A 24,143-nucleotide genomic window follows, 5' to 3' on the forward strand; every position below is an offset into this window, starting at 1 on the left:
TGAAATTCCACACCTTCATACCCACCTCAGCTGAAAACTGCCTTTGTGCAAAATAAACCCGATCCTGAATTTATTACAATCTACAGCAGATGCAGTGCTTCTGTAAATGCAAGCACGAGGCTGCTGATATTTTTTTCATGTTGTGAAACATGACATCTAACAGGGAGGGCAATTGATTATATGAGCAATTGTCAGACTTTGTTCCAGTGAGTGTATTCAAGTCTGATATGCTATGTGTATGTATTCCTCTGTGTTTTTTCCTTCCAACTGATGCCAATTGTTTCCTCACAGGGGGTCACCTGGTTGGGTTTTTCTCTGTATTATTGTAGGTCTTTACCTTACAACATAACAGATTTGCAGCCAACAAATCTCCAGCAACTTCATCATGTCAATACGGGCCAAATTTCTCTGAGGAATGTTTCCACCACCTTGTTGAATCTTTGACACAGAATTAGGGCAATTTTGAAGGCAAAGGGGGTCCAACCCAGCACTGGCAGTGTAATACCTATTACTTTCCTTAAGTCACACATAATGAAATACATGACTGAGAAAGGTTTGCAGGATTTAAGGCCCAACTCTGAGATAAACTGAATATGTGACAGAAGGTTGCAGGTATTTCCTGATCCTGATCCATGTACAGCTGGTTCAGTTTGTAAATTGTACATTGACCTGTATACACTAAGCTTTGGCTACTAGAAATTACTTCTGGTGTTCTAATATATTGCTGTTGTATCTATTTTTTGATATGTGAGACTGCTTCTTGTTTCAAAGTGTCTTATTCATCCAACTACAGTCACTGGCCACTTGATTAGTTATGCCTTGTTAGTACAAGGTTGGACCCTCTTTTTCCTCCAGAGCTCAGCAGTTTGTCTTGACTATGTGTAAATGTAAATTGCTGCCATGTGATTAACTAACTGAATGTTTGCACCTACAGGTGGTTTCACAGATGTACCTAACAAAGTGGCCGGTGACTGTATGCGCCAGTGATTTCTCTTCATGTTTCACAGCAGCCTTATTTACATGAAAGAATACAGGAAACTGGACTCGTTCACAAGCACAAACACCAGAGCGGATTTTTCTTCACATTCCTGAAACCTTCACTTTTTCAGACACATTTATGGCAATGCGCCTGAACTTTCAGTGCTTTGTTACAGAAGTTTATCTTATAAATTTACAAAAGTAAAGCATATTCTCCAACACAGATCACCGTCATTCTCTGCAGAACGATGAAAACCACGATAAATGTTTTGACATACATTTTTTCACATTGGCGTAAAGCTACACTTCAACTTTGCGGCTGGCCTGCATACAAAAGTCCGGCCATGTTTTATGTTCCATGAAAACGTTATGCAGGTGCTTCAGCACTGTTTGAACTGCATGATGCCGCTGATGCCTTTCCTGGGAGAAATCAAATCAAAATGTCCATGTCTTCAGTCTTTGGTGTTTTTGTTCACAGCAGGATTAGAAATGAAAAACAGAAATTATGAAGTCCTTTTTAAAAACTCTGTGTCAGACTCCAGTGCCACCTTAGCTGTTTAGTTTATGCTGGTAAAAGACAGGAAAAGAAAGCAGTACTGTAAAAGAAGCCGTATTCTTATATGAACAAACATTTGTATGAGCAGCAGGCAGGTAGCTCTGCCACAGCTTGTTGTTTTAAGTTAGGTTAATGAGTCTCACATTATGTTAACATGGATGGGCTTGCAGTTCGCTGATCCCAGGATCCAGACTAGTTCTTTGGGCTTCATAATAAGAGCATGCCTGGAAACATTTGCACAGTTCCTTGATCCAACTATTTTATAACAAACAAGTCCGTTCTGATGCTCCACACTTGAGTAATGAACATCTTTAGAGATCCATGGACAGGACCAGTAAGTAAAGTAAATCAGACAATGATGATGCATTATCATAGCTCGAATATCCAGAAGGGACACGATCACTATTATTTGAGGAAGTCCACCTCAAGGTTCATCACAGTTCTGTTTTTAAAATAGTCATCCTCATAGAGGTCCAAGAGAGTCCTGGGATTCCTGCTCATTGGCCAGAATTGTCCGTCCATTGTCGCTGTAGCTCCGGTTTGGCAGGAAGGACAATCTGAAAATTAGACAGAGGTGCCTTTAGTACACGTTAGTTAAGCCTTAAGTCAGACAGTCTTAAAGTAAACTTCATATACACTTCACATCTACAATGCTATAGGCAGAGGCAGAAAGAAAGCTGACATGTTAAATGAGGTCATTTAAAAGCCCTATTTTTTTTTTCATGCTAATCATGGAAGATGAATTCTTTTTAGCGATTTTTCTCCCTTCAGCAGAGGTCAAAGGGAAGCACCCCAGCCTGTACATACAGTACATACAGTCATGTGAAAAAGAAAGTATCCCTCTTTTAACTCTAAGGTTTTATGTGTGTTTATATGTATACATATCTAAAATTATTTAGCACCTTGGATGCACAACAACACACGTGTCATTATTTATTTAAAAAACACTGACCCAAAAAGCCAGAAGCAGTGTCTGAAAAACTAAGTCTACCCCGTGATTCAGTAGATCAGCAGCATAAACTTGAAGTAATAATTTGCTGTACGACTTTATCAGTCTCTCGTTCAGGAGGAATTTTGGCCCACTCTTCTTTACTGCATTGCTCCAGTTCATTGAGGTTTGTGGACATGCTGTGCTGTCCTGCCACAGCATTTCAGCTGGTCTGGACTGTCTCTCGCAGATTTGCTGCTGTGCTTTGGGTCATTGTTCTGCTGCATAGCTCAAGGTACGCCAAGCTTCAGCTGTCAGACAGATTGCCTCACGTTTGACTCTAGAATACGTTGGTATACAGACGAGTTCTTGGTCGATTCAATGACTGCAAGGAGCCCAGGTCCTGTAGTCACCCCAGCACCACTGTGCATGGTGGTGGTATGAGGTATTTGTCTTGATATTCTGGGTTTTAGTTGCGTTATATACAGACATCTATACACTGGTCTTGTATGTCCAAAGGACAGAAGGCTTGTGATTTGTTCAGATGTAACTTTGCAAACCTAAGCTCTGTCTAGTTCTTTTTAGAGAAAAGAGGCTTTCTCCTGGCAAACAAGACATACTTGTGCAATATTTTCCAATTGTATTATCAAAAACTTTTTTGGGAGTTTCTTTGAGCACTGCACAATCTGACCATGGTGTGAATTTGCTGGAATGTCCACTTCTAGGAAGAATGCAACTCACAATAGAGTAATGGAAGAAATGGCCATATAACCATTCCCTGACTGAGCTCCAATGGCTTCTCATTCATCACTGCTGATGTCTTTCCTACTTGGCATTGTGTTAACGCACACCAGAACAGCAAACTGCCAAAACTTCTGCTTTAATAGAGATGGCCACACTTGCTGATGATGATTACTCTCTTAATTCCTGTGGAAGCAGTAAAGGTGTAGTTAGTTTTTCACACACTGCTTCTGCATTTTGCCTTACTTTTTTTTTTTTTTAAATAAACACTGATATGATGAAATATATCATGTCATTCTGGTCATCTGAGGTCAGCGATTCTTTTTTTTAATTATGCTCAGATACATAAAACCTTAGAAGTGAAAGATGGAGTACTTTCTTTTTCACCCCACTGTAAATGTGCTTCTGTTTCTAACGGCTAATGTCACTTACTGTATGTCATATAGAGTGAAATTTTAAGTTCCATGTTTGAAGGATGAGTTGAGGTCAAGGCAAACACAAATGTATCATAGCTCTGCTGGCAGAAACCACCAGAGGAGAGCTTTTGTGGAAAAGTCGGTGGGAATATGAGAGGAAGAAGGCATGGGAAATCAGAAAAAAGGGGAACTGCTGTCAAAGCAAGGCACAAAGTTCCCCTGGAAAAGAGGGAGGACGGGGGAATGGGAGAAAGGGAGCAAACAGAGAAAATACTTCAAAATGGAAAAGGGAGAATTGTAGCATTTGTTTTTGCAAGGACCGTTTATTTAGAGTACAAATCAAAATTAAAATAAAAAAAAAAGCTCTACATAGCACAAGTGAAGATATTTTGTGATTTAGTGTGCATGTCTGGCTCCACTGGTGTGTTTGCAACCCACTGAAGCAAACCGAACAAAACAGCAGCAACATTTATATGTTTATATTCCAAATGAAGGCAGCTGGGATACTTCTACTGTTTCCAAATTATGTAGAAACATACATTTATCAGGCTTTTAACTGTAGATATCAACCAACACATGTAAAGATTACTTATAATCACAAAGCCAGTCCATTTATAAAGCACATTGTGGTGCTTTTGGAAATATTGTCAGAGTGAATACTTCGTACAGCCTAAAGAAACCTACTTAAAGAGCATCATCAAGTCATTTTTGGCATTTGATGATTAAGTTCCCAAAGATTGTAGTTGAAAGATAATGCAGTAACATTAAAAACTGCCGCTCAATTGACATTTCCTCATTAACCAGCCTTGTGTTAATAGAAACCTTTGGTATATTATTATGGATATATAGTGTGGATACTCTCACATATATAAAATGAAATTACATTCTCATCCTGCTTCTCAAAGTAACTAAAACAGCAAAATATTTTTTGAAAGAATTAAATGAAAAGTCCCAGTTTTCAGGTACTTAGTTTCTATATGATGAAAACCAGTTTGCCTAAGTTTAGAACTGATGTGATGTCCTGGTTTTTATCTCTGAACTCAGCTAATGGTATTTACTAATGTCTCTGCAGCTCAGAGAGAAAATATTTCTAATTGAGTACCCAAAGCAAGTCCGTCCAGGGGTGACGATTATCCAACCTTTTCACATGAGTCATAATGGTGAGTCTGATAATTGTCAGCAGTATCAGTCAACTGGAGCTGTGGCTGACAACGAGAGGCAGAGTGATGATACAGGATCCCAAACACATTGTGTATTGGATTGTTTTCTCTTCTTTTGTTCTGAAAGCTAGTTCAGGCAGTGGACATGAGCTGCATCATGTACGCACAGGCCACTTTTTTCAACTGTTCACTAACCCAACTATCCAATCAGCCAACCACATGATAGCAAGTCAATGCATTTAGGCATGTAGACGCCTAAATGCATTGGAGAGAGCCTGGTGAAGTTCAAACGGAGTATCGGAATCGAGAAAAAAAAAAGATTTTAGTGACCTAAATGTGGCACGGTTGTTATGTTGTGCTATTTTGATCATTTTGGAGAACGCTGATCTAATGGGAATTTTCTGCCCAACCACCTCTAATTCATTGAGTCACAACAACATTAAGACAGTAGGGTCAAAATTAGGTGTGAGCCACATGAGCCACATCCTGGCTTGCATACACAGTTCAGGTGCTGGTGGTGTATTGGTGTGGGGGGGTATTTTCTTGGGACACTTTGGGCTCCTTAGTACCAACTGAGCATTATTTAACCACCACAGCCTATCTGAGTATTATTGCTGACAATGTACATCCCATTGTGTCTACAGAGTACTCAATTTGCAATGGCTGCTTCCAGGAGGACAATTTGTTATGTCATGCTCAGATCTTCTCAAACTGGTTTCTTGAATACAACATACTCAAATGACTGCCACAGTCACTGGATCACGATCCAATAGAGCATGTTTGGGATGTAGTGGAATGGGAGGTTTGCATCACGGATGTGCAGTTAGGAAATCTGGAGCAACTATTTGATGTTATCATTTCAATATGGACCAAAATCTCTGAGGGATGTTTCCAGCACCTTGTTGAATCTATTCCATTAAGAATTTAAGCTAGCTCTAAAGGTAAAAAGCTCCAACCCAGTACCAGCAAGGTCAACCTAATAAAGTCTCAGATGAGTATACATCTAAATATCAGTTTGCTTGTAGTTAAAGAGTAAATTATCATTTCCATTCAAACACAGTACGAGTCACAAACCCAAAAACATGCAGTTGGAGAGGCACAACATCTAATTTTCCCTTTTGAGTGAAGACTGGTGACCGACCACAGAGGTTCAACAGGATTAGCTCCTTCTTATCAGATCATTCGCCACAATGACCACACACACACACACACACACACACACACACACACACACACACACACACACACACACACACACACACACAGAGGCATACACTGAGTCCAATGTGGAGGCATGCCCCGGGTGAGGAGGCAATGGGAGAAAGACAAACAGAAATGTTCTGTTAGCTTCTGCTCTTCTCTTTTTTGTGTGTTTTCGGTACAGCAAGTTTGTTTACTGTTCAAACACAGCTCTATCTCTGTCCGTCTGTCACACAGTCATGGAAGAGATGCCTATCACTCAGAAGCCAGTAGAGGGATCAGCGTGAGTATCTGGCAAAACCACGCTCAAGCTCTGAGGATCTGACTCAAGGAAACGGGCATACAAATAAATACATACTGACAGTGTGTGGGGTAAAAAACAAACTATTAACATATCCTCAAAATCTACACTTATAAACAATTAATTGTCACTGGCAAATATGCATCTGAGGAAAGGCAACTGTAGCAACAATTTGCTTTTGTGTTAGTCTAAAGCTCAGGAGGAACAGTTTGGTGCCAAAAAGGCAACAAAGACCAGGATCAGTGGTAAAATTACAGTTTAGGATACTAAAACCTTTGAAAAAAGACGTGAAAAAAGTCACAATCTTACATAAAAATGGAACACTTTATGAGGATCGAATTGCCACTTTCTGTAAAACTTTTAATCTCTTACATTTTTTTGTTTTGTCCCACTCTTCTTTGCTTTAGTTCATTGAGGACTGTGGGAATTTACTTCGGGACATCTCTCTTAAGGTCCCAGAAAAGGTCCCCAAAAAGCATTTCACTCGGGCTGAGTTCTGGACTGGAACATTATCAAATCAAATCAAATCAATTTATTTATATAGCACTTTTCACAGGATAAAAACCACAAAGTGCTTCACAGTAATATAAAACAGAAATACATAAAATACATTAATAATAAAACACACAGCACAAATCTAATTAAAAGCCAATCTAAATAAATGAGTCTTAAGCTGCTTTTTAAAAGAATAAATACAATCAAGGCAATGTAATGATGGAGGGAGAGCATTCCACAACCTGGGGGCCACCGCTCTAAAAGATCTATCACCTCTGGTCTTAAAACGAGTTCGTGGGACTACCAACAGCCTTTGATTAGATGATCTCAGGCTGCGAGAGGGAGCGTGGGGTTCTAAAAGATCAGAAATGTAAGCAGGGGCATCACAATTCAAAGCTTTAAAAGTCAGAACCAAGATTTTAAAATGAATTCTAAAATGTACTGGAAGCCAGTGTAATGAACGTAACACTGGTGTAATGTGCTCTCTTTTTCGTGCCTTAGTTAAAAGCCTTGCAGCAGCATTCTGGACTAACTGGAGACGGTCAAGATTCCTTTTGCTCAAACAAAGAAAAAGGCTGTTACAATAATCTAAGCGAGATGAAATAAAAGCATAAATAACCATCTCTAACTCAGACTTAGACAGCAAAGTTCGCAGTTTGGAGATGTTTCTTAGCTGAAAAGGGCAGTTCCTAATCAACTGGCGAGAGTGTTGTTCTAGGGACATGGCAGAATCAAAGATCACACCAAGGTACCTGAGGCTCAGGTGAACAGATTATCTTTTAGGTTTCACGTGCTTGGGATTATTGTCCAATAGGAAGAGGTGTTTATGGTTGAATCAGTGACTGCAAGGTGCCCGAAGTCTTGTGTTTACAAAACAAGCCCAAATCATCACCACCGCTCCACCACCGTGCTTGACATTTGATTTGAGGTGTTGAAGGCGCTGCCATGTCTGGTTTTTACCAGACGTGAAGATATACATTGTGGCATTTTGGTCTCAACTGTCCAAATAACATTGTTCCAGAAGTCTTGTGATTTGTTCGGATTCAACTTAGCAAATGTAAGAAGTGCTGCCATCTTCTTTTTAGAGAAAACTGTCTCTCTTCCTGGAAAGCCGTAGTTGTTCAGTCTTTTTATAACTTACTTTCATGGACTTTAATATTTAACGTGCTAAAGAGTCTGTGGTGTCGCTCTTGGGCTTTCCTCTGAGCACACTCATTTTTTGCAAGTAGGTAGAAAAACAATATCATAAAAATAATTTTAACTTTTGTCTCTTCAAAAAATAAATTTCTCATGTTCTGGCACACAAAGCTGTCCCTACTGTCTTTGAGGAAGTTTAGACATTCATTAAGTTTATTTTAATTCTATTGTTTTGTTTAAATCCTTCAATAGCTCTCCGTCCAACAGAAATTTATCTCATTGCTCTTTCTGATTCAAAATAAAACCCTGCTAATCCCAGTACTCTGAATGTGAAAGCTACACACACTATCTAATCCCTATTAATGCCATGATAAACAAATCCAAGCCTAGTTCTACAACTGCATATAAACTCCTTCCTTGATCTGACTTGGATTTGGTTTCATTCTGCATCTTAAGAATGGTTCACAAACATGTCGTTTATGCTGCTTATCACTACAAAGAAAAGCTCACTTCCTGTGCTTACATATATGGTATTGTTCAAGAGCAAAACATGAACATGAAGCATGTTCTCTGACTGCAGTCAGTTAGTGTCAGACACATTCACAAAAAATATTAGCACACACAGTCCTCAGCCCATTAGCAGCAGTCGTGTGAACAAGTGAATGTACTCTCTCGTGTAAACTCTCAATTGTCATGGGAAGATAGATTTTAACCTTTTAAACTTAACTTTTGTTGCCTAATCCTAGCAATTCTGTTTTTTAGCCTAAAACCAATATAATGTGACTCAAAATGAAAAGTTTGAATCAATTTTTCTTGGCTGAAAGTCATGGATGAGGTCACTTATTATACTTACAGTAAGTGATGACAGGCATTTAATGGAGTCTCCCCTCTCCGATTAAAAGAGACCTAGTATGTGTTGTCTTATTTTCTGTCATATCTATGAATAGTAATTTCCCCTCTTTTCCCTCTTGTGGGGGTTGTGTATACATGTGTGCGTTCCTCAAGCTTGGACTCTCTACTAGAGGCCTGGGAGTTTGCGGGTTCTGCTGGATTGGATCGAGCCACTCTTTCAGTTTGGGGGTCAAAGCTCCAAAAGCTCCTAGTACCTCTGGGACCACTTTGGACTTTACTTTCAGCAGCTCCTTCAGTTGTTCTTCCAACCCCTGGTACTTTTTGATTTTCTCATGCTCCTTCTTTCTGATATCACTGTTGGCTGGGATTGCCACATCTATCACAACTTTCTCATGCTGGGCGTGGTTGCTACGACGCCTTAGACGCCTTGTTTGTGTCGCTACAACATGGAATTTGACGATTTATTTATTTATTTATTTATTTTCCAAGTAATTTTTATCTGGTCATGAGTAGGGATGGGTATCGAAAACCGGTTCTTGTTGTTGTCAATTCATCTTTTTTAAAAAGAATCGATAAAGAATCGAATCGTTAAACAGAATCGAAAATGGAATCGGAATCGTGAAAGTCTTATCAATACCCATCCCTAGTCATGAGCGATAGTTCTCCAGGCTTTCTGGAGGCTTTTCTGGACAAAAATGTTCTGTGGCATTTTACTAATTTGTCTCAAGGGAAGATGCCTATTTCTGCCTAAGTCCCTAACAGCAGGTAATGAGGCTGAACTGAACAAACGGGGAAAGGGTAGCAAAGATCATACACACAGAAATTTTAAACTCTGGAAGAGTTTTATGACTTGAAGCCAAACCGTTAGCAGTATTTGCGGACTGTATTTTACTTTACAGTACTAAACTGGATATGTTTATACCACAGTGACGACCAGGAACTGAATGTTTCTGTCAGGGTCCTGGGACTGGGCGACCCAGGACTCCTGGGCAGTCATGGACCTGTTATATTATTATGTATTTTTGGTGTTGCTCCCCCTTCTTCTCTATGCTTGTACATATGTGTGTGTGGGTGGCTGTGTGTCTGAGCACTCGTTTATAGGCGCCGTCAGGCCTGGTGGGTGTGGCCCTGCTAGGGGACTGGCCACACCCGAAGCCACACACCTGCTGCTGATCAGGCCTTGTCGGGGGAGCTACTTTAGTCAAGTCAAGTCAAGTCAAGTTTATTTATAGAGCACATTTAAAAACAACCAAGGCTGACCAAAGTGCTGTACAGTAAATACAGATAAAAATACAATAGAACACAATTTCGTAATAACACCTCGCTGATAAAAATAAAATAAAAATATATAAAACAAATAAATTAAACCTTTCTAAAAGCCAATGAAAAGAGGTGAGTTTTAAGAGCGGTTTTAAAAGTTTCTAGGCTTTTGGAGAGTCTGACGTGAGGAGGTAAACTGTTCCACAGTCTGGGTGCAGCCACAGCAAACGCCCTCTCTCCCTTTGTCTTTAATTTATACCTGGGAACATCTAAAAGCATCAGGTCGGCTGACCTCAAAGATCTCCTGGGGCGATAAGTTCTAAGGAGTTCTGACAGGTAAGAAGGTGCAGTGCCATTTAAAACCTTAAAAGCCAGCAATAAGATTTTAAAATCAATCCTAAAGGCAACTGGGAGCCAGTGGAGAGAGCAGAGAACCGGAGTGATGTGGTCTCTTTTTTTTGAACCGGTCAACAGGCGAGCGGCAGCGTTCTGCACCAGTTGAAGGCGATGTAGACAGGAACGATCTAGGCCAGCATAGAGGGAATTACAGTAGTCTAGCCGTGAAGTAATAAAAGCATGGACCACTCTTTCTAGATCGTTCCTGCAAAGGTAAGACTTGACTTTGGCTAAAATCCGCAAATGATAAAAAGATCCCTTAACTACAGAGCTGATTTGTTTATCAAGTTTAAAAGCATTGTCAAAAATAACACCAAGACTCTTAATGGAAGAAGTGCAATCGGAGGTTAGGGGTCCCAAAAAGTCAAGAGAGAAGTTGGGATCTTTAGGAAGCCCAAACACAATGACTTCAGTTTTGCTTTCATTAAGGTGTAAGAAGTTAAGAGTCATCCAAGTCTTAATGTCAGACAAGCAGGAGAGTAGCGGCTGCAAAGAAACATTGCAGTTCAACCTCAGAGGGAGGTAGATCTGAATATCATCGGCAAAGATGTGGAAGGACACATTATGTTTACGGAGCACATCGCCCAGAGGGAGCAAGTACAGAATAAACAACAGGGGGCCTAGTATGGACCCCTGAGGTACGCCACAGGTTAAAGGAGCTCTGGGAGATGACAGTTCACCAAGGTGAACAGAAAAACTCCTATTATTCAAATAGGACTGGAAAAACTTTAAGACAGTGCCCTTTAAACCGACACAATGTTGAAGGCGGGATAGCAGTATGTTGTGATCAACAGTGTCGAAGGCTGCTGTCAGGTCCAGGGTTACTAAGACAGCAGCACAACCAGAGTCAACAGTTAAAAGCAAATCATTAAAAACTCTCAGAAGGGCGGTTTCTGTGCTATGCCGAGCTCTAAAACCAGACTGGAACTTCTCATAGAGATTGTTATTGTCAAGAAATAGCTGGAGCTGCGTGAGGGCGGCTCGTTCCAGTACTTTAGACAGAAAAGGGAGGTTGGAAATGGGCCTATAGTTAGAGAGTAGGGATGGATCTAGATTAGGCTTTTTAAGGAGAGGTTGAACAACAGCGTGCTTGAAGGGTGTTGGAAAACAACCAGAACTGAGGCAGGCATTGATCAGGACCAGAAGGAAAGGTCCGACTGAGTCCAGAACCTGCTTCAGAAGCCGAGAGGGGATAGCATCGGTGGAACAGTTGGTAGTCTTAACCTTGCAGACTATTTCATGCAGCTGAGAGAGAGAGATTGGTTCGAACTGATTAAAGGCAGAATGGCACAAAGACAAAACACAGGGATTGGAAGGTGAAGATGGAATGACAGACTGCAGGGAGGAAATCTTGTTTACAAAGAACTTTAGAAAGTCATTACAGAGGGTGGCAGAAGGTGTGAGGCTGGTGGATGTGTAAGGATTTACAATGGAATTTAAAACACGAAACAGAGTCTGAGGTTTATGGACACTACTGCTAACCAGGTTTGATATGTAGGAGGACTTGGCCTCTTTAACGGCTTTCTGATAGGTTGAAAGAGAGTCTCTGAGGATATTAAAAGAAATGTGCAGCTTGTCCTTTTTCCATTTTCTCTCAGCACACCTACAGGTGCGCCTGAGAGCACGAACAGAGTCTGTAATCCAGGGTTCAGCGTGAGCTTTGGGACGGAGTGTTTTTAGGGGAGCGATGAGGTCCAAAATAGAAGTACATGTTGAGTTGAAAAGAGCAGTTAAATCTTCTGCACACAAGGAATCAATCCAGTCCACCGTGGAGAGCTCAGAGTTGCTAAAAGCAGCAGAAAACTGAGATGGTACATGGGTATTGATGATCCGGTGACGGCGTGAAGGAGGTTTAACTGCAGCATCAGAACAATGTGCAGTGGCAGAAAATAGAACAGGAAAATGATCGGAGATACACGCACTCTCACAAATTTCAGAGATGTGGATACCCAAGCCGTGAGACATGACAAGGTCCAAAGTGTGACCCTTCTCATGTGTGGAGCCAGACACACACTGAGTAAGGTTGAAGGAATCCAACAGTGAAACAAAGTCTCTAACCAGGGGTTTAGATGGACAGCACACATGAATATTCAGGTCACCAACAACAAGAAAATGATCGAAATCTACTGAAAGCCCTGAAAGGAATTCCCCAAACTCACTGATAAAGTCCTTGTTAAATTTGGGAGGACGATATACCACTGCAATCAGTAACGGAGTGGATGAGTTTAGTTTAAAAAGCTGTAGTTCAAAGCTGGAAAAAGAGGAAAAAGAAATCTGATGGCAGTCATAAACAGATTTAAAAACACAGGCGAGGCCTCCGCCTTTGCCAGAGGACCTGGGAGTGTTTAAAAAACAACAGTCTGGAGGAAGAAGCTCAGAGAAAGCCACAGTCTCACCAGCGCGTAACCAGGTCTCCGTCAGGAACATAAAATCCAAGTCGTAAGAAGAGAAAAAATCCTTGAGCAGAAACGTCTTATTGGAGAGGGATCGAGTGTTGATCAAAGCCATAGATAAGGTGAGATCAGTAGCTGTCATCGGGGTTGATATGCGGGTGAGTGGGCGTAGGTTAGAGTTTATAGCACCAAATCTGCGGATCCGTGGCTGTAGGAGAGCCGATGACCGAGGACCCGGAACGGAAACAGCGAGCGACGGACCCGGAGAGTCACACAGGAAGGGAGCAAACACCAGGCGTGGGCCGGAGATGGCAGAGAGTCGCCTACCAGAGGAGAACGCCGCCGCCGGCATGGCGAGGAGTGAGCCAGATGACCGAGGGAGGCGCGGGCCAAGAAGCGGGCCTACCGGTAAAGCCGGAGCAACAGCAGGCGGAGTTGGAGAGACGGTTTTCACCCAGGGTCCTCTGGGCTGGAGTGAGCCCCTCACCGCAGCAGAGTAGCAGAAACCCATCTGAGCGAGGGGAGGATCAGCCAGGCAGGAGAGTGATAGAAATGCCTTTGTGCGAGCCAGGAGACCACTTCGCTTCCCTCGTCTTCTCCAACGTTTTTTCCGGTGTAGCTTGGGAGGGAGGAACCAGGTGCGACGTAGGTAAGGTGGAATACCATCGAACAGTGGAGGCACACCGCTTGTTTGTCCATCAAAGACAGAGGACAAAGGTGCTGACACTGCTGAGTCTCGAATAATAAAGAGAGTTTGCCGGTCATAAGTCCGGAGCGAGTTGATTTCCACAGTTAAGGCAAAGAACAGCAAACAAAAAACCAAAAAACAGGAGGAGGAGTGACGGCGAGCCGAACATACTGGCGCCATCTCATGTTTATATCATCATGGTACGATATCCTTTGAGGAGCACTTTAGAGAGTCAGGACAAGGGACCACGACCTTCCCCAGTCCCCCAAACCCCTGACAGGCCATCACCCTCCTCCCCCTCCCTTTCTCCCTCCTCCCCACACCTGAAATTCACTGAGGAGATGATGGAGCGGGTCAATGCTGGGCTCAGATCTACCCCCCGTCCCAATCCCTTTTTGTCCCCCATAAACCCCCCACCAGAGCGGCCAAAGGTTCGCCATCGAGCCCCACCCTCAACAGAGCAATCGAAGTCACATTGCCCAGCCTCGCCCCCCTTAGTTCCTCTTCATGCCCTGTCTCCGCAGTCTGATGTGTGATGTGTGGAGGGTCCGGGCTGTGAGGATTATGGCAGTGATGACTTTTCCCAGGAGAAGCTGGGACCCTGTTTACTAGAAGGTTTTAAAATTTCTGTACTTTTAGGTGACAGGAGACATGTGGCCTGGTCAAAACACAGAGAGCTGCACTCTAAAAGATCTTTAAACATAGTAAACATACCTTGTGTGCCACAGACTGCTCCCAAACACGAGGGGACAAGTAATACCTCTAAAACACTTAAGTTGGCTTTATTAAACATTAGATCTCTAGCTGGGAAAACATTTTTAATTAATGATTTAATCACTGAGCACAGCCTTGATTTTATGTTTTTAACTGAAACTTGGTTGGACCAAAGTAACAGTGGAGCTGTTCTCATCGAGACGACCCCTCCTAACTACAGTTTTATCAGTGAGGTCAGGGCGAGCAGGAGAGGAGGAGGGGTTGCGGTCTTATTTAATGAATCATTTCAATGTAAGCAGCTATCTCCTGGAAGTTTTCAGTCTTTTGAATATGTGGCTTTACAGCTGAAGGCTCCATCCAAAGTTGTGTTTCTTAATGTTTACAGGCCTCCCAAATACTGCACAGACTTTTTTAATGACCTCAGTGAACTGCTGTCTGTGATCTGTGTTGATTTTGACTGTGTAATTATTGCTGGGGATTTTAACATTCATGTGGACAACCCTCAGGACAAAGGGACTAAAGACCTGAGTAACACTCTGGGCAACTTTGGGCTGACTCAGCATGTAACAGAGGCCACACATAATAGAGGACACACTCTTGACCTACTGATCTCCAAAGGCCTGAGCATTTCAAAGGTTACTGTGTCTGATGTGGGCCTGTTTGATCATTACTGTGTTTTCTTTGAAAGTAAAATCTCAGCCCACACAAATATATCAACAACAGTGATCACAAAACGGTGTATAACTGAACACAGTAGTGCAATTTTTAACCAGGTCTTCCCATTAACACCTGACCTGCCCAGAGGGTCAGTCAATGAGCTCGTCAATAGCTTCAATGCTAACATGTTAAATGTAATGGACACTATTGCTCCCATTAAGGTGAAGGTTATCTCTGGAAGGAAAAAGTCTCCATGGAGAAACTCCACACTGGTGAAAAATGAAAAAAGAGAGTGTAGGAAAGCTGAGCGCAGATGGAGAAAAACAAACCTCCAGGTTCATTATGACATCTATAAAGAGAAACTTCACAATTATAATTTACAACTGAGGAGTGCAAGGAGGTCCTACTTCTCTGACATCATCACTAAAAACAGCCATAATGCTCGGGTCTTATTTTCTACAGTTGACACGCTAACAAACCCTCCTGTGTCAGTGGCAGCTGAACTTCATTCGACCATGGCCTGCAATGACTTTGCCAAATTCTTCACTGAAAAAATCCAAAAAATTAGACAAGCAATTGGTACATCAACAGCAGATCCAGGATATGTACTGTGTCCACCAAAAAACTGTTTAAACACCATGAAACAGTTTCAACCTATTAACAGCAAAGACCTGGAGGACATCTTAGGTAAACTGAACTCCTCCTCCTGCTGTTTAGATGTCCTGCCAACAAGTTTTTTCAAAAAGGTCTCAAAGACTTTAGAGTCAGACCTGTTACAGATCGTCAACTTTTCTTTATTATCAGGTGTGTTTCCAGAATCACTAAAAACTGCTGTAATCAAACCTATACTGAAAAAGGACAATCTTGACAAGACACAAATGAACAACTACAGGCCGATCTCAAATCTCCCGTTTTTAAGTAAGATCATTGAAAAAGCAGTTTCCCAACAGCTCAGTTACTTCTTAAAACAGAATAATTGCTACGATGCCTTCCAGTCAGGTTTTAGACAGAACCACAGCACTGAAACCGCTCTGACCAAAGTGTTTAATGACATATGTCTGAACACAGACAGTGGAAAAATGTCAGTCCTAGTTTTACTGGATCTCAGTGCAGCATTTGATACAGTTGACCACAACATATTACTCAAACGACTGGAGAACTGGACAGGTCTTTCAGGAACTGTACTAAACTGGTTCAAAACATACGTAGAAAACAGGAAATACTTTGTATCAATAGGTAACTTCACATCTGAGCAGACAAGTATCACATGTGGAGTTCCCCAAGGTTCCATCTTGGGACCCCTTCTGTTTAACATCTACATGCTCCCACTGGCACAGATTATAAACAACAACAAAATAAACTATCACAGCTATGCAGATGACACACAAATATATATCACAATGTCACCAGGAGACCGAGGCCCTGTACAGGCTCTTGGTAAATGCATTGAGGAAATCAATGACTGGTTGTGCCACAATTTTCTCCAGCTAAACAAAAACAAAACTGAGGTAATAGTCTTTGGCGCCAAAGAAAAACGATTACAGGTCACCAGAGAACTTCAATCTATACATCTAAAAACCACAAACCAGGCGAGAAATTTGGGTGTAGTGATGGATGCAGACCTAAACTTAGAAAAACACATTAAGACAATAACAAAGTCAGCTTACTATCACCTCAAGAATATATCAAGGATAAAAGATCTGATGTCTCAACAGGACCTGGAAAAACTAGTCCATGCATTCATCTTTAGTAGGCTTGATTACTGTAACAGCATCTTTACAGGTCTACCTAAAAAATCAGTCAGACAACTACAGCTCATTCAGAACTCTGCTGCTCGAGTCCTCACTAAGACCAAAAAAGTGGACCACATCAGTCCAGCTCTGAGGTCCTTACACTGGCTGCCTGTCCGTCAGAGGATAGACTTTAAAGTTCTGATGCTGGCCTATAAAGCTCTGAATGGTTTAGGACCAAAATACATCAATGACCTCCTGACCCAGTATGAACCATCCAGATCCCTCAGGTCATCTGGATCCGGTCTTTTATCAGTTCCCAGAGTCAGAACCAGACACGGAGAAGCTGCATTCAGCTTTTATGCTCCTTATATCTGGAACAAACTCCCAGAAAGCCTCAGATCAGCTGAAACACTCAGTTTATTTAAATCCAGGTTGAAGACTCACCTGTTCTCAGCTGCATTTGAATAAAGCACCAAATCCACACTTTAAGCTTAAATTTCAAAACTTACATTTAACTACTGATTTTATCTACTGTTCTGATTTTATCTGTTTTGATTTTATATACTGTTGTTTGTTTGTTTGTTAATTAGTTAGTTAGTTTATTTGCTTGTTTTATTCAATTTTAAATCATGCTTTTTATTTGTTCTTGTTTCTAATGTCTCTGTAAAGCACTTTGAATCACCTTGTTGTTGAATTGTGCTATACAAATAAACTTGCCTTGCCTTGCCTTGCCTTGCCTTGGAGCTCCCACCGGTGCGGGATCATTGCTTGAGACGCCACGTTAGTCACCCAGTTTAGGTTTTGTCGTTAAGTGCATGCCTGCCATTGTTTAGTGTCCTGACAGCTGCCGCTATTGTTTCCCGCAGGAGGAGCGTGGAAGGCCTGAAGAGCAGCGAGCACCGGGAGTGCAGACAGGGGAGCAGAGAGCACTAGGAGGACACGACACGGGAGTCTGGGGAAAAAACACGGGGATTTATTGTTGTTTTGTACCACACACTGTAAATAAACGCCCTGTTCGCACACAGAGCACCGCGCCTGGGTCCTCCTTCCCTACACCCCCCACGGTCTGCCATGCCAAACCGTGACACTTTCGAGTTTTACACCAAGTAAGAGATATGGTGCTATTTTAAATTACATATCAGAAAGGTTTCATTTGGTGAAATTTTAGGAACTCATATAAATAATTAAATTAAATAGGAAATAATAAATTAACTGATCTGCCAATTATGGAAAACAGCACTCTTCAGCTGTGCTGCATCAGATTCTAAAGAAAATAACTGTTAACAACTTTATTAAAAACAAATGGAAACATTTCTTAGATACTGAGCAGCAGTTCTCAGTCAGAAGGTTGAAAACAACCAAATGCAGCACATTTCATAACTGCATCTGGCATCTATGAGCTGCCAGCTTTGATCTTATCTGTCAGTTTGATCTGTGGCTCAAATCCAGTCTGACAAATCGAGGCTGTAGATCAAACCGTCACTCAAGAATAAAGGAGGGAACTTGGTCTCCTTGAACAAATGTTTAAAGAGACTGTGGTTGTTTTGGTAAAGAGGAAGTTAAAAAGGCGAGCAGGCAGTTCGCATGAGCTTTATTTTTTCTTCACGCTGCTTTTTGTGTGCGATGGTGATTTCCTCTGTTTCTTTGCAGTGTCAACATTTGCTCCATTTTTCTTCTGGAAAATTTACTCTGATGCTTAAGTAAAGTTTGAAAACTTACCGACAGCATCAGTGTAACTTTCTGAACTTTTAAAGACCCCAAAATGAGTTTTGAAGATACCAGTAAAAATGTACATTTTTATCTAGCATCTTTTACTTTTTGAAGGATTGTTTTAAAAAATACTTGAGCAAAGTCCCTACATTTTCTCGGGAAAATATCTGAAGCTTGAATGTTGGAATCCATATGAATGGAACGGTGTCATATCTGGAGATTAACACATCAAACTCAGATGAAAGTGTGTCCATTTTTAAAAAGCTCTACCTTCTGTGAAGCCCTTTGACTGATTTGGACAGTTTGAAAGAGTATCATGTGCCTTGTTCACGAGAGGCTGTAAACAAAATCTCAGCCCCCTGCACGAAAAACTGTGGTTCCTACAGGCCTCCAAATCTGCTGTCAGAGATCAGACATCGGGATATCTTTCAAGCATCAATCATTTTATGTCAACTTGAGCTCCATATTCATAGTACCAGATATTTGCCCCCAAATTTTAAGGTCCTGAAACTGCAGTCTCTGTACTGTGATGCTGTCCAAAACCTGAGTGAAGTTTCTTAGAGATGTTCTGATGTAATGCTCGTAGACTGACAGTCCTCTCTAATCTGATGGGTCAAGGCCAGGTTTTTGACTGAGTGGTTGCGCACACAGGCTGTCTTCAAGTATTCTGGGACACAGCCAGAGGGCAGAGAACAGTTAATTATTGAACGCAATCAAGGGGCAGCAACTTCCACTGCTTCACAAATACATTTTTGGAGGTGTCGTATCTACGCAGCTTGAGGAGCGTTTCAGTTACACCACAGCTCAATCTAGACAGATGGACGGCACTACAAGGGAAACATTCAGGTTCATATATAGTTCAGCTTTGTGCCAGGAAATGATTCACATGAACACTACTGTACATATTCTTAGAGCAACTTTATCCAATTAGTAGCTGCCTGCAGTGTGCACATTTCAATAAGCCAGACTACCTATACTCCACGTAGCTTCTCAAATTTCCACTGTTTTTCCCACATATTTCCACTTCCTCTTGCTTGGTCTTCAATAATTCCTCATCTCCTTCTCAACCGCAAGACAACATCAGCGTTCTAAACTACAGACACCGAGTCGCTTGCATGAAAACATCATCTGATCCACAACGTGACCTTAGAATAGATCAAGACGAGATAGAGGAGAGGTTTGCGTTCCTTTAATTTTGTCCTAATATCTTTTGAGGACATTAAATAATCAAATTTCACTCTGTGTGTGTGAGACAGAGAGAGCGCTGATAGAGGAAAAAAAGACAAGTTTTCCCACAGGAACACCAAGAAGTAGGTTAGCGAGATAAAGTGGGGACGCCAGCCTCAACGTTACAAGTTGGATGTGTTAAAGGTGTTAATGAGTTGTCCATGTGAGGCGTTTGGGCTCAATAAGTGTGTGTAATTGACATAACCATTACCATTAAGCAAAGCATTTAGATCCACTGTATTTAGGCCAGAAAACAAAGTCACAAGAAACTAATAAATGCTCAAAAGAGACTTTATTAAAAAAACTGTCAGGGTCCTGGGACTGGGCGACCCAGGATCCCTGAGCAGTCATGTATTATATTATTATTATTATTATTGTTGTGTATTTTGGTGTTGCTCCCCCTTCCCTGTGCTTGTGTATATGTGTGTGTGGGTGGCTGAGCACTTGTTTATAGGCGGCGTCAGGCCTGGAGGGTGTGGCCCTGCAAGGGGACTGGCCACACCCGAAGCCACACACCTGCTGCTGATCAGGCCTCGTCGGGGGAGCTACTTAAGAGAGTCTTGGAGCTCCCACCGACGCGGGATCATTCCTTGAGACTCCACGTTAGTCGTCCCATTGAATTGAGTTAATGTGTGTAAGTGTATGCCCGCGGTTATTTGTGTCCTGACGGCTGCGTCTATTGTTTCCCGCAGGAGGAGCGTGGAAGGCACGAAGAGCAGCGAGCACCGGGGGGTGCTGACACGGGAGCGGAGAGCACAGAGACACGAACTATTCACGCAGAGACACGGCACGGGAGTCTGGGAGAACACGGGGATTTATTGTTGTTTTTGTTCCACTCTGTAAATAAACACACTGCTTGAACTTTGAGCTCCGCGCCTGGGTCCTCCTCCCCACATCCCCACGGTCTGCCAGCCAGACCGTGACAAAAACAAATAAATAAATTCAGTATATTTATTTCTCTGTCCTCATTTGTGTTTACATTTGCAATTCATCATCCATTCTCAAACATAAACACACACACAGATAGAACATCAAGTACAGGCTAAGACTCTGCACCAGAAAATTCACAAACTAATTGACTGTACGGTATGAACTGAACTGATACCCCAGATTCTGGGCCAGTAAGGCTTTAGTGTTTCGAGGTCAACAGACAGATCAGCTGGGAGTCAAAGGATGCAATGACCTCAAATCCAAGCATGACTTAAGGTGAATGTAAATTCTGGCCTTAATCAGTGAGTAGTTACAGTTGGCTAGAAGTGGTTTTTATAATTTAGTAGCATGGGACCTGACCTGAACTGCACTGACACAAAGTCCTCTGAACAAAACATGACTTGAAAGCTAAAATTGGAAACAGAACTACTACTCTACAGGCCTCAGTTATCATGTTATGATAGTACAGCAAGAGAAAGACTGAACAAGTATGGAATGTTTGGAAGGTTTGTCAGGAGAAATCCTCTAGCCTATAAAAAGAACGTTGCTGCAAAGCTTAGATGTGCAAAGCTGCATCAGAACAGACCACATGAGCAATTTTCTTTAGATTGATGATACAAAAATGGAGACGGCATATGATATCACAGCAAATCAAAGTATATCACAGCATATCAGCACAAAAACCTGATACCTCAGCTGCTAAGCATGGCGGTGGGGGGATAATGATTTGGGCTTACATTGCAGCCACATGACACGACAGCTTGCAGATCAAATCAAATCAATATTTGACAATGAATCGGTGACATGAGTAAAATGTGAGGCCAACTGTTGGACAGCTAAAGTTGTCTCAAGGTGCAGCAAGACAATGATCCCAACACAGCAGGATTTCTACAAAAGAGCATCGTGAACGATTGAAATGCTGTGGCAGGATAATCAGACAGAACCATATGTCTGCAAACTTCAGTGAAATTATTATTTTAAGTTTTCTGCTAAAGATGGTCTAAAAGCTACTGAATTGTGGAGTGTACTTGGTCTTTCACAGGACTGCAGAGAGTCCTGAGAAAGCTTTTCTTTCTCATCTGTATAGGCTGTGAAGCCTAAAAACAGGTGGCCGTTTTTTAGGCTTCACCTCCACTGATTAGATTCGCTGAGCTTTATCTGTGGATCTGTGACTGTTTGTGTGCATTTTGACCATTACAACTTTTGAAGAAGCCTCTGATTTGCTTTGGGTGAGTCAAATTCTAGTTTCTAATATGCAGGTTTTTTTAAACTAATTATGAGCACTAATTATTAACTAATATAGTAAACTAAACTAATTATGCGCATTTGTGTTACGCAGCCATATAGTCTATAGCCCCTCCTTGATGACCATGCTCATATTCATATTTTAATAAACCAGCTTATGATGATGTTACAGCGCTTATGCCCGTTATCGATGCCACTGCTGGTATTGGATCGATACTAGTGTGACCGATTGTTGCTTTAGTTTGCTTACACATGACCTCTCACGCGGGCACACTTTGATCTGCTCCCTCCTCCCTGCTCTGCTGTGTTTAGTTGTCCAGCGATCATGTGACTCGGTGACACCAAGAAGAGCCATGCGGCAGTAAGTGAGAAAGCGGAGCAACGCGTGGAACTACTTTACAGCTGTAAATGAAAACACTGCAAACATCATGCATGTTGGAAGATAAGTCTACACAGTGGCAACACTGGCAACTTATATAAAGACATGAGAGACCACAAAAAATAGAACTCGGTCCCAGAACAAGCAGCAAAAGAAATGAGAAGGTGAAGGAAATTCCTCAGTCATACCCAGACTGTCAGCACGGCGTCAGAGCTCATTGTCACAGTCCTTTCAGAGAGGCAAAGAATAACCAGGTAGCTCATGTAACAATAACGGTGATTTAGTTGTCATTAAGATGTATTCAGAATTTGCAAATTGATGATGATTCATCTCATAAATCATGACACACTGCTCTCCCCTGCATAAGCTGCCTTTATAATTTTGGCTGTACTGGCTCTGAATTTACTTGCTCTCAGATTGATACTAAAATCTGCAGTATTGCACACCAGTAGCGGTGCCTCAGAGGAGTGTGTAGCCACACAGCATCCACTTGCTTATTTGGACAATTATCTCCGCTATTAGCAGATTTATGCCCGAACACTACAGTTCATGCATTACATGTGATCTGTACATGGGAACCGTGCATGAAGTTGAGAATCTAATTCAGCATACATGGCCATTTTAACAATAACTGATAAAAATTTCCTCTTTCTTTCCCAGCACCTTGTGCACTTCCACCCGTTTCCCCGAGATTTGTTTTGGCACTGGTAGTAAATGCATGAGATGTCTCATGGCTGCATGTAAGCCAACTTAATTTAAGAGTTTCTTCACAAAAGCCAAGCAATTCCAAGCTGAAGGGCTACGTTATTCAAAGTGAAATGTTCCACATTAAGGATCAGCTACTGGAGAGGCAGTGCACATATATTTATGATGAGAGTTTATGCCTAATTACCTTGGTGTTATAATATGCGAGCCCTCATGCTAAAGACAACAGTAGACAAGGGCCCCGAGTCAGAATGATTTTCTCGATAAAAAAAAACAAACATGTTCTGCACTCAAAAGTGGCAACACTGAGGCCAAAAAAAGAAATAAAAATGATAGTAACAGCTAAAATAAGCTTTGAAAACAAACTTTAATAATAACCAGCAAACCACAAACGGTACCATTAATCTGTGCTGCTTTTCTAGGACAGAAAATCCTCTGAGTGTTTGCTATGGATGAATGTGAGGCCATTCTGACTGAAGGCTGAGCTCAAGACATTACTCAAGAGAAACTATGATGAGCACAGGCGTGATTACAAATTCATAACATGACAATTTTTATTGACTTTATTTTCCTTTCCATCACAGACCACTACGCTATGATGTCCTAAATTATCATGGGGAGGTTTTTAGAAGCATTGATTAAATTTGATGTTATGTGGTTACATAGCACAGCGTGATTAAATCAGTTTAAATATTTAATCTGGTTCTGGGTGTATCATTATCTTAAATTTCTTCGTATGTGAACAGATTAATTCTCACCATATCGCTCTGCCTCAGTGCTGTGCAGCTGTGTCTGCGGAGGCTCCCTTCATATATCCAGCACTAACTTTAAGAAAACAAAGGGTAAATCCCCTCCTTTCTCCAAACAGACCTTGTTTTGTTAGAGAAGTATGAAAATGATTTCATCTGACTGACATTTGGTCCTGATTCGTTCCCACTGAAGTTAAGTCAACTAACTTCCTGCTCAATAGAAGTTAGCTGCTGATAATGAGGTGCTGCTCCTACATGTATTTTTGACGTTGGTCTTTCATTTGCATTTTTTAAAAGTCGTTTTATCTTTGGGTTTCGTGAAGCCTTGCCAAACGTAACTGAACCTTGTGACTCAGAGCTAGTTATTTATGAATACTACAGTGAGCTTCGCACCATTTTCTGGGACCCATAGTTTTCTTGAGATCCCAGCTATCACTGAGTTATCAAACTAATAATGGAACACAACTACGATTTGGGTTTTAAATGTGAGGCAACTACTAGTTAAAGTGAATTCTTTACAAGTTTCAAACACCTTGTGCCACCCTCCACAAGTTTTCAAAGCAACCTCCCTTTGACAGAGTAATATCAAAGAT

The 24,143-nt window shown here is 41.6% G+C and overlaps 1 protein-coding gene across 1 annotated transcript in view; it reads right to left on the reverse strand.

The window, feature by feature from the left end:
- Positions 1-1,997: 1,997 nt before the first annotated feature.
- LOC146628785 (5-hydroxytryptamine receptor 4) overlaps positions 1,998-24,143 on the reverse strand; it is a 63,923-nt gene continuing 41,777 nt past the window's right edge. Inside the window, exon 7 of the mRNA XM_085359700.1 lies at positions 1,998-2,091. Within this exon, the coding sequence (XP_085215826.1) occupies positions 1,998-2,091 (94 nt within the window). The remainder of the gene's footprint in view (positions 2,092-24,143) is intronic.

The sequence above is a fragment of the Diplotaxodon limnothrissa genome, linkage group LG7 (genome assembly GCF_057381915.1).
Source record: "Diplotaxodon limnothrissa isolate DT_005_m linkage group LG7, D_limnothrissa_male_GT1.1, whole genome shotgun sequence".
NCBI lineage: Eukaryota > Metazoa > Chordata > Actinopteri > Cichliformes > Cichlidae > Diplotaxodon > Diplotaxodon limnothrissa.